The sequence below is a fragment of the Leptinotarsa decemlineata genome, unplaced genomic scaffold (assembly GCF_025532065.1).
Source record: "Leptinotarsa decemlineata unplaced genomic scaffold, Ldec_3_MD MMD2_tig00000505_RagTag_RagTag, whole genome shotgun sequence".
Classification (NCBI taxonomy): domain Eukaryota; kingdom Metazoa; phylum Arthropoda; class Insecta; order Coleoptera; family Chrysomelidae; genus Leptinotarsa; species Leptinotarsa decemlineata.
The window spans coordinates 14,707,608-14,719,959 of NW_027412549.1; the positions used below are offsets into that span (position 1 = coordinate 14,707,608).

Sequence of the window (12,352 nt, forward strand, 5' to 3'; positions counted from 1 at the left end):
GAAATGAAGTAATTATATAGGTGCCAAAAAAAATTATTGGCGCAATAAATGTTCGAATTGTAATCCTTCCATTTCGAGACATTTTAAACTCGGTTTTTATATTATTTATTGCCCTTACACTTATTGGCTGCATTGTTGCGAAATCATTCAAAATCCTCAATCTCGAGTCTTCCACATTTTCTATGTCTCTGCCACCGTAAATCCTATTTTTAAATGTCACCCATAGAAAATAGTCCAACATAGTAAGATCTGGTGATCTTGCAGACCATCTTATTGCCCCATTATTTGTCTCGAAATGGAAGACTCCAATTCGAACATTTATTGCACAATTAATTTTTTTGTGTATATAAATTACTTACTTCATTTCAATTTTCATTATAATTTAAGTGGTCATTTTGGATGTTATTATTGCTACCATTTTTTTCTACTCATCAAAACACATATAATATATTTTTGTTGTAGATATGTTTCAGATAATCATAAAAGGTTTTCTTATTCGAAGTTCATTGTAGAAAACGCTCAGAGCAATGGAAAAAATATGAATAGGTACCTAAAAATGAAAAAAAAAAAAAACTCTCGAAAAACTCTACGGTATATAGGGAGACGTGAAAGTTGCTATTGTGTTTTTATTCAACACAGTCAACCAATTTCCAAGGCCGTAATTTAAAAGGGAATAATTCACACAATTATAATCGAATATAAAATTGAATTCAATTTCTCAGTATGAAGTAAACACCTGCGATCCAAAAACTACAACAAAAAATACAGGTCTGTATTTAAAAATTCAAAGATGGTAGTAGCCCAAGTCAGATGACATCCTGTATAAAAGATTCATGGATATATTCTGAGAGCCCACATCAAATGCCAATAGCGAAATGTGAACAAATTTTCAATATTTCTGCGAATAAAGAAGATATAGGCAAAAAAATTATTTGGGGTTTTTTAGTTTTTTCTGTATATCTCCAGAATCAAAAGAGATATATTTGATTTCTTTACATCATTGAATAGGTCTCTAAAATACGCAACTTTGCCATAATTCAACCGACACTCTATCTCTTATCGTTTACGTGATCCCCATGTACAGAAACGAATTTGAATAGCCCTGTATATGTATTTGCCTTTAAATTGTAACATTTATATATTAGGTGCCGTGTTTTATGCTTTTATATTTATATTTCATCAAGTATATTCATCAAGTAGTGAGCAGAGATTTTGGTAAATCTTTTAAATAAACGAGAAGAACGTTTTCGGAATACAAATTTTTGTTTTTCTTCTTTCTCAAGATCATGAAATATTCGAAATTATATTCGTATTTTTCTATTGATTTTGCTGGCAGCAAATTATTCATCGCAATATTTACTAGCTCGGTAATATCTGGTGGGGTAGCACAAATTTCTCAATCGTTATTTGAATTTTTACGAGATACTGAATGACAGCTTATGATTGAAACAAGTGGTTGTTGATTCACGGATAGAACTAGATTCATTACCAACCCACAAACTGTTAAACAATAAAATTACTGAAAATATTATATTTATTTCGATTTTACGGAGAATTTGGAGAGAAAATTCGTTGATTTTGGCTTTTGAACAATTGAATGTAGTTATGAGATAGAATTTCTCAGAGTAAATATCACATATCTCATCATTTTTTAAAATTTCTAACGGAAGTGGCCGCCATTCATTTAGAATACACGTGTATTCTCTCTCTATCACTCTCTGTTCCTCTAGGTTTATTGGACGTTGCTTTTTCTCGGATCATTTGTCCATCCTACTCCTATTAGAATTGACAGGGGGCGCAGCAGTCTTGCTCAAAACATTGCTGCCACCCCTTTTTTATCAGAACTTTTCATTATAAGAACACTTGATATTTTTTGTTGAGTCGCTTCCTGCTCGGGACTTATTGACTTTTTACACATATGATTAATACAATCCAGTCCCCACGTGGACATCCGGTCCACCCCAGCCTTCAACCGGACACGTGTATTCTAAATTAGCCATTACCTACCTGCTGTCAAATACGTAATGATTAGTTTAAAATGGAGGGAGTAGAAAAATATAATTTTCACCTGTTTATCAAATTGGTGAAGGGCAATCTTACTTGGGATCCTCTACTACATCTACAAGAATATGAACATGACGAGTTTTCACATGAAGACGTCATCTTTAAGGTCGAGAGAAATTTTAAACCACAGATACCAAAGATAGATGAAAATCTCAATAGCCTAGCTTCTAAATTGGACAACAAATAAGATTTGCATTCTATTTTTCAGCAGTTTTCACCGAAAGCATTAAAGTACATATCAGCCCCCAAAAGTGATACATCTATGATCTCTACCAGAAAGCGCTGTTTCATTTTGCCAAATCTCATGAATAGGTAGTATTTGCCGAGTCGTAGATGCGACTTTTGAACTCTTCTATAGTTACGCTCACAAATGCAACGCTTCTGAGGTCTGATGTAATCCAGTATCCTGATTGTAGTGAAAGCTGTAGAGAAACAGAAAACGAATTCTCATTCGGGGATCGATGCTGGCTTCAACGCTTTTTGCGCTGTTATCTCGATTACACTTATTGTCATTAGTCAGTCAACGCTTCGGATGAGATTTACAGAGTTTTAATTAAACATAAAGCAAACAATTAAGGAATTATTCTGAGGATTTTTTGTCTATTGATGATTTTTAATAGTGCATTTTGTTTAGAAGATACGGACCGGAAGAGAATTTTGACAATACCAATTTTGATAATTTTAAAATAATTAACGTAGCCGAAATAAAAGTATAGCGTACTACACTGGACCTACCAAGTAATTGAAAAATCTAACAATTCCGTTGATATCTATCAACAGCATTCCGATTACCACAAACGGCTGCAGACATTCAATTTGAATAGTATGTCTCGTAAGTGATCATTTGTATCGAATGGTCCAAAGAAAAGTATGCACCTTGCTTTTCTCCTTTTTTTGTAACTTAACGCAAAAATGCTCGGACAGGTCAATTTTGCTTTTGAGGGGGACACATTTTAGATGTATTTTTCTACCTGTGCCTTCAACCCCCTAGCGAGGGTGAGTAACAACCCTAAAATTTTAAATGGAAAGTGGGGTCAAGTGATATATCATTTGAAAGGGCAATCAATTCCAATCATTTCCAATGATATCTAATTTGTTGTATTTCACTCAAACGTATAGGTATTATGGAAAAAAACAACTACAAACCAGTACTTTGAAATGTGTAATTGACTTAGTAGAATCCTACTTAAGCAAGTGCTGAAAATGTAACCCATTTGCTTCCATACAATGATTCAAATCTATTCCTAACATTCTGTAGCATATCAGGTGTTATACTTCTGCACTCTGCTGTGATTCGTTGGCGAAGATCTTCTATGGACTCGGGCTGCGTAGCAACAAAGGAAAAAGTCTAAAGGCGATAAATCAGGTGACCTGGCAGGCCATTCGATGGGGACATTTGAGTGTTGAGATGAAAGAAGTGATTTTAAATGTGTTCAAGAAAGATATGGAAGAAATTGAGACATCGACTGTCGACGAAGTCGTATCGAAAGTTTCCGATAAAATTGGAGTGTGTTGCGCTTCGATTTACAATGTTTTACGGGAATATAAACAAAATCATACATTTTCCAAACCGAATACAAATCAGAATCGTCAAACCATTATAAAATCAATAGATGGTGCTGATAAACATGCAATCAGGTGGAAAGTGCATGAGTACTTTTTCAGAAATGAAATACCCACGATAGAAGACAAAGTACTCACAGAAATAAATAAAGATGTTTTATTGCCAAGTTTTAAGCAGTCAACATTCCATAAAGAATTGAAACATTTGAATTTGGTATGGAAAAAACGAGGGCGGAATAGTTTAATATTGGATAGAGAGGAAATTGTATTATGGAGGAGAGAGTATTTGACCAAAATTAAATATTATAGGGAACAACAGAGAACAATTTATTATATGGATGAAACCTAGGTTAATGCTGGTCAAACTACCCCTAAAGTATGGATCGATGAAACTGTGACCTCATCTAGGAGGGCCTTTCTAGATGAACTATCCACCGGATTAACAAATCCATCAGGTGAACGTATATTTATATTAAGACCTGCCTCAATCTCAATATATAAAAAGTAACACAAGTATTTGTTTTATTTACTTACATACCTCTTCATAATTTCAGGTAAAGGACAACGGCTTATCATTTGTCACATCAGCAACGAGAATGGGTTTGTTGCTGAAGGGCTGTGGTGTTTCGAGTTGAAGAAAACTGGAGATTATCACGAAGAAATGAACGGTGAATCTTTCGAACAGTGGTTTTCCAAAGTTCTACCCCATCTGGAGGATAATCCTGTGATTATAATGGACAATGCACCTTATCATTCTCGACGGTTAGAGAAGATTCCGACAACGTCTTCAAAGAAGGTTGAAATCCAAAATTGGCTGCGATCAAAGAATATTAGCTTTGAAGACCCAATGCTAAGAGTAAAGCTACTAAAATTGTCGAAGAGCGCAAGCTTGAATACCAAAAATATATAGTCGATGAGATGGCAGCAGGCCAAAATAAAATTGTCCTTCGCCTGCCTCCATACCACTGCGAGCTCAATCCCATCGAGTTAATATGGGTGGATGTGAAGAATTTTGTAGCTCAGCATAACACTTTTTGATGAGACTTTGAAAAGAGTCACAGCGGAGAAATGGGAGAAGTGTGTTCGGCATGTGATATCGTAAGTCGAGACAAAGATGTGGAAGCTTGATAACATAATAGAGGCACAAATCGAGCCACTGATAATTCAGATTGGTGAGGATGACACTACTGATGAAGAGACAAATTCGTCCAGTTGAATAATTTTGATTAATATTCCTTTTGATTTTACATAAAATAAAAATTATCCATAAAGAAATAATTAAGTCTCCTTCCATATGTGCGCTGTGAAAAATCCAATGAAAATCTTTTTATATTACACATATTATCTGCATTTTTCCCGTTGAACTGCAAAACTTGTTATTATAAAAAAGTTTTCCTAAGTATGATATAGCATTTGCGATCAACAAGATGTTGGTTCTGAATACGACCCTGGCCAATTCTTGGGATTTTCAATATCACGTGCGTAGGGCATGTCAAAGTTTACATCCACTCTATCTTGGATTTGAATTTGCTTTAGGAACAACTCATCAAACTCGAGAATAATGAATGCGAGTTCAAGAAAAAACCTCATTCTACCTACCTGTCAAGATATATCCCCTAATTACCAATTTTTCTTTCACAAACTGAATTCAATTAGGGAAATTCAAATCTATTTGATCGTATAGCAATATTCCCGAGTTTTTGAACCTATCGATTTCTAAGCATTTCAAAAGGTTGAGTTAAGAACCCTTCTCTTCCAAAACGTAATCAAACTCGTACCCCTGTGTCAAAAAATTATTTGCAAATGTTGATTTGATATTCTCATTCAGAAATTGTGTCTATTTTCTCTTATTCTTCTGGATGAAGTTCTTCCGGTTTGTCCAATATAATATTCAGGGCAAAAACCACAAGTCAACTCATATACTCCCGATTTATTCGACACTAGAGTTTGATCTTTATAGTTTTCAATTACTTGTTTTGTAGGCTACTTCCAATTCTTTGTTTGAAAAAATAACGAGCAATATTATTAGTAGGATCACCTAAGTAAGTTAAAGTCACATAATGTTACATATATTGTGAACATATAATTTTTGAATACATTATAGTGGCTTCATCTTGATTTTTTGGGTTTATAACTTTCCACAATTTGAGAAAAATAAAATGTAAATCAATACCGACTAGTGTCTGAAGAAATTAAAAATATCTCAGTTTGAGGCGAGATTTTCCTAGTAAATACAGGTTTTGGAAACGAAAAAAGGATTGTTATTCGAAACGTTTACCACTTAAAAAAGCTAAGTATCAATATTAATTTTTCTCATTCGATTTTTATTTCCGATTTGTAGGCAAAATTTATGATAACGACAATTCACTGACTGATTAGACTTTTCCGTTTGTCCTTTCACCACACTTCAGCAGCTTCTCTATTAATTCATTTTTTCAGATTGTGAAAGGTTAAAAACCAAAAGAATCAGTATAAAATATTGAGTCCTCCACAAAAATGTCGTTTAAAGAATGTTATAGTGGCTTCCCATCAAGTATAGGTCAGTTCCATAGTATTTTGGAGAGTTACTATTATCCGAAAGTATTTCATTAAATACACAATGTTCTTGAGGACTGAAAGATAAAATGAAGGTTCAAACTTGAAAGTCCTAGGAAAAATATAACCACGTGAGGGGCGCATTTATTGAAAGCATTCACAAAGTAAAGTATATGATAGTAAAGAAAGGAGAAAGTGAATCCAACAATCTGTCAATTTTGAATCAGAAACAATGAAAGCAAAAATCCCAACACGTCAACTTGTTCATTTTCCTGCTCTTCCTTGTCCAATCACAACTGTGGGTCTGTATCCATCCTCAGTTGCTACAAATTTGACACTGAATGGCGTACCATCGGGAAAAGTGAAGGAAAAGTCCCCATCGACATTTAGGGTTTGGTCGTTATCCTTACCAGTTCCTGGTTTCAGGACCCCTGCTTCCGTTCGTTTGATGCCGTTGCTCGTTTCGAAACTGTAAAATGAATAAATCCGTAAATATTTGATAGCCTGGGAACTTTCTCTCATCTTATTTTTCAACAAACAGAAAAACAATCAAGAATGAAACTATTATTTGCTGCTTGTTATTTCATTTGTGAAGAAAAGACTCAATGTGAATGTTGTAGAAAAACTGAGACGCTAAGTTCTATTTCAAATTGGAATATCCCTGTGAATATAAATTGATGGATGGAGGTAGCCGTTACTACTTTACAGGAGAGAAAATGAAAAATGGGAATCAAAACTCCCTATGTTTTTATACCACTTGTATTAATTAAAGTAATTAGTAATTAAAGAATAAAAATATTCAAGTCGAATTTGAAACGTTTTTTGATAAATAATTGCTTTTACAGCCTTTTAGAAATTTTCGAATAGTTTTCACCGCTTTAACTGGTACTATGTTTTTCATGGTTTCTATTTTTATTAATATTTTTATTATGTTGATGTTCTGTTGTTGTTACTTGTTTGTTGACTTCGATAATAGAACTGCCTCGAAAGACAGCACGCATTTCCGTTGTCTTTCTGCATTTTATTTATCTTATTTTAGTATCTGAATGTTGGCATGTAACACAGTACCATGTGCTAAATGTAGTTATACATATAAGCTTGACGATTACCATACAATGTAATTTTTGTCTAAAAGGTAATAAAGTATTATTATTATTATATTATTATTATTATTTGTAACTAAAATTACTGCAGTTGCGTCCTGCAAGGACATTTTTAAACGAATATAATAAACTGAAATGATTAACAATATATAAACTTATACACTGTATCCAAGATAAGAATGAACAACATGGGGATATCGAAAACGGTAAGTGATACAGGGTCGATTGAATTAGAGACATGTAGCGCATTTATGTGTCTAATGATATGCCTTTTAGAAAGTTTTAATATTCAGAGTAGTTTTGAAGATATCTGAGAAAAATCGAAATTTCCCCTAGCTTCATTTTCGAAGGAAATGTAAAACAAATAGCACCTTGTCATGACCACTTTTTGAGGATTACACGATAACATAAGCGACGTTTCGTCTTTAAGTGGAGATTGAACTAAACATACTTAACATGTTATCCTTATCTACACCATAGATACCTCTTCTAGGTACTTGCGTCTTTGTCTTGAATTGATTTCACAATATTAATTTTACAATGTGTCCTTATGTGATAGTCCGGTAAATCTAATAATTGAAATATTATTTTAACAAACTTTAATAAGGGTTGGAAACTTATAAGTTCTATTTCAGTTGAGGGGTAAGTATGTTGTCGCATTTCTTGAGGACGTCTTTTTCTTCGGCAATCATCATTGGTAACGGGTTCCTGGACAATTTACGGTCCGTTAGTAATGAGTATTGACCCTTTCGTAGTAGTCCGATTTATCCAGAATAACTACTTTGTTACCTTCAGCTTTCAAATAAAAAAACGTCTTTGTATTTCAATCGCGTGTAGAGTTTTTTTGGTTTTTACCGTCGTTTATTAAATGTTTCCGGACAACCGGTAGCCGGTCGCTTTGTTCTATCAGTCAAATCGACCGCCGTGTGAGTCGCTGATTCGTCAAACGATTGATTTTCACTTGTTAGGAATCACACGTTAAAAGGTAAGACATCGTTAGTACTTAGCTCGCACAAGTTTTGACATCTGAGGGTTGTTGTTCGTAGGAGTGCGCTAGCTGGTTAACGGAAAAACAGATTCAAAACAGATTTCAAAAACATATTTAAACAGGCCTGTTATCAGGTTCCTGGAGATTTTATTCCTGACTTTCTCCCGAACTAGTTCCTTCGAGAAATCAGGCGTATATTGAATCGAACTTTCAATACTAGCAAGGATATTCTCAAGGACTTTCTTGGAAGACGGGGTGCCAAATTTCAAACCGTTGTTCAAGAGGTTGATCTCTTCCTTATCGACTTTCGGAGTCATAAAACGACGAAAACCAAGATAAATATATCTCAGTTCCATACCACCAATACACGAAGAACTTTGGAAATATTTTCAAGTCATACAATACAGAGCCTTTTTAGAAAATCCAAAAGATAAAGTCGAGAATTCGGAAAAGTCTGGAATTTACGAAATTAAGATGCAAAATATTATGGACAGACAGAAAGACCTCTTTGAATAAGATATAAGGAACACCTAGCACACTTAAAATAATGAATACCTGAAAAATCAGCAGTTGCTCATCATATTTTCCAACAAGACCATTCGATAGACTTCAGTTCATTATGATTAGACAAGTTTACAACGACAGGCATCTAGATGCCTATGAATGTGTAGAAATAAGTCAACATAATACTATTATGAATAACGATGTTGGACCAATACCTAATAGTATACCACATAGCTTGTTAAAATAATATTTTTATTATTAGGTTCACCTAATAAAGACACATTGTAAAATTAATTTGAGACTAGTAGATAAGACAATATTGTGAGATCAATTTAAGACACTTAAGACACAGGTTATGCAGATTGGTGCTGAAGAGGCAATAAGGCCGAAACATCGGATGTCCACCAGTGAGGATGACGGTGTTCCATGTGTGTGAAATTTCACCTCTTTCGTTTCCTGCATTGTGTAGTAATCCTCTGAATGATATCTGAATCAATTCCATGGAATACAAACTGAATAGAGGGAAGTGTTTTTCGTATAATTCAGCGTTCACATAAAAGTATTCATTTGGAAAGTATTTTTCTTTCGTGTAATTCAATGCTGTTATCGAGAGAGTTTTTTTCAGTTTGTTTCTGAAAGGTACTTCTTCGCAAGATCTATCTTCGTGATTCTTTCTGTGGAAGATTTCTGTAGCCCTTTAATTTTGAATAATAGTAAAATTCATACATTTCGAAAAAAAAAAATACTCAATCACCCTCTTTATGAAATTTTCTTCCTTGATTCAAAAATATATCGAAGTAATTTCCATCATTTCATTCCATTTATGTTCTTTCTGTATTCATATAATCCTTTTTCTGTCATTCTTTCTCACGACAAAATGTAGGAAATGATATGTAATTACCCACGTATATATTACAGTTGTCCTGAAGAAGGCAATAAACATTGCCGAAAGCTCAACATATACCGAAGAGTTAGCTAATTAGCCCCCTGTTATAAACTGAAACCTCAAGAAAGAAAAGAATACGTAAACAACAGTAACTAATTTTCTATCAATATCCTTTCTACATACTACTTTCCTCATATTTCTCATGAGATTATGCATCAATTAACAGAACCACTGAGAACTATCAAGAAGCTATAGTTTTTGCAAATAGATCAGTCCCCAGATCAGGGTGCTATCCATTCGTCAATGAATTATTTCAAATACATTATAGAAACGGGATCACATTTGAAACGATAAAATCAAATAACAGATCTTCTAACATCTTTCAGCTACTTTCTGAAATAAGTAAGTCGTTCCAAATGAAAACTTTACTGTTATCAAGGAAGACCCAACGAAAAACACTCGAGATGAACCGAAAAATTTCCTCTCAGATACTAAAATCATTTTTACGGAATCAGAGAAACGAAGAATCACCAACATGACCTCCTCCCGCCCTAAACTATATAGCCTGATGAAAACACATAAAGAGGATAACCCCATAAGACCGGTAGTTTCGTATACAAATAGTCCGGTAAGAGAACTAGGAATACATCTTGACAAGTTGTTCAAAAATATTACCAATTTCGTTCCACATAACATCATTAAAAATTCATTGACTTTAATGGAAAACATAAGTAACCAAACCACGCCACATAATTCAATTTCAGTTTCATTCGATGTAAAGAGTATTTTCATTAACATACCCTACAACGAACGTAAGCCCTTCATTTCAGATATTTTAGATCGAGCCAAAGCCAACAGCTTTCGAAGTGTGCCTAATTCAGAGTTACCTACAGTTCAACAACAAATTCTACAAACAGGATTCAGGTTTACCAATGGGCCCACATCTTAGTCCACTTTCAGCAGACATATTTATGAACAGCTTGGAGACAAGTAAATTCCGACCTGAGTAAAAAACATATTTATTTTTAGTACAGATATGTAGACAATATTCTTGCCTCTTTCAAAGGAACTACACAACAGCTGAACCAATTCATGATATTCATGAATGATCTCAATTGAAACATTCAGTTCACACTTGAACAGAGACATAGAAACAGATAAATTTCTTAGACCTGATCATTACACATAATCAGGATAAATTTGAGGTCAACGTATTCAGAAAACCTAGCTATACAGACATAGTCAAGAAAAAGAGCCGAAAATTCACTTACAGAATAATATACCCCCAGATCAAACAGTCAGAAATCAATAAATGGGTAACATATTTTGGTAAAAGAACAGAGATAATTGCGGGTTTCTTGAGAAAAAACAATGTGGACCACATGCCAGGTTATCTGATTTCCTTTTCAATGCCAAAGATAGACTGGACAAATTGGAGAAATCCGGAGTTTATAAGCTTAAGTGCCCGGAGTGTAATAGTGTTTATGTGGGACAATATGGGAAATTTCTCAAAACGCTATGCTGAATATGAAAGGTCCTTCAGACCAGGTAAAAATGATTTGACGTTTTCTAACCATTCTTTGGGATGCAACCACAAGTTCCCGAATCTAAACGATACGGAAATTTTGCACCATGCGGGCAAGGGTTGGAAACTCACTTTTTTGGAATCCTTGGAAATTCATGAGCATAAACATTGCAGGTGCAACCTGTTAAATGATCAAATCGATCTAGCTCACTCACCGGTTTTCAACTTAGCGAATCCACATTGTCACAAGTAAAAAAAATTAGGTAGTCGATTAAGCTAAGTACCTTTATTATCACCTACAGTGGTATTATATAAGGGCTAATGTAATCAATCATTTTTAGTTTAATGTATAAGTTTGTAAATGTCCTTATAGGATGAAACTGCTGTAACTTTAGTTGAAAATAAAAATGGTAAATAACATAGTAAATTTCATTTCTCATTTTTCATATTGTGGCATCATCTGCGAAAAACGTGAACTTTCCCTTTTGATGATGTCAAATCATTTATAAACAAAAGAAAGATAATGGGACCAAGAATAGACCCCTGAGAAACTCCACTGTTTATATTAGCTGCAGTTGATAATGAAGTAGTCATTTTAACTATTTTCAAAGTTTCAATTCTCATTTTTCACTTTCTGGATCAATAACTTACTCAAAATTATATCCATCGAGCCTCAAATCGTTATCAAATTTAACAATTTGTGCCGAAGCATCTGGATCGGCGGGTTTTGAATTCACGAGTGAACAAAACAACACACTGAAGATGAAGAAGCTCTTTGCGACAAACATTTTCTTCAGAACACCAACGCAAAGTAAGAGGTCTCAGCAGATGCAATTCTTTAAAATAGCTGAAATATGAGTAATTGTCCGTTTACGCAATGACTGGAATTAAAATACCAATGAGCACATTGCAGCGCATCTTCATTTTGTTATTGCATTCGCAAGGTGTTTTGTAGGATATTGTATTTTTTCAATCGTCATGATGGGCAATTATGAAAATGTTACTAGCGTTTTCGAAAAGGTCACAAATAATGTGACTCAACCAGGAAGTGAAGGTGAATAACGAATGTAATGTTGAAATTTAACTGAATGCGCTTTTGTAATTAAGAATATTCTTTTCGATTCCCACAGATTATCGCTTCACTTACTGGATGGACATCGACAAATGTCGCTTTTTGGAGACAA

At 34.1% G+C, this 12,352-nt stretch overlaps 1 protein-coding gene across 1 annotated transcript; it reads right to left on the reverse strand.

Moving 5' to 3' along the window:
* Nucleotides 1-6,279: 6,279 nt before the first annotated feature.
* LOC111509825 (flexible cuticle protein 12) lies at nucleotides 6,280-12,098 on the reverse strand. Its single transcript, XM_023165654.2, has 2 exons — nucleotides 11,820-12,098; nucleotides 6,280-6,631 (listed from the first exon to the last, which is right to left on the reverse strand). Exons 1-2 carry the CDS (start codon nucleotides 11,954-11,956, stop codon nucleotides 6,427-6,429), a joined length of 342 nt encoding a protein of 113 aa, XP_023021422.1. The 5' UTR covers nucleotides 11,957-12,098; the 3' UTR covers nucleotides 6,280-6,426.
* Between the last annotated feature and the right edge of the window lie 254 nt (nucleotides 12,099-12,352).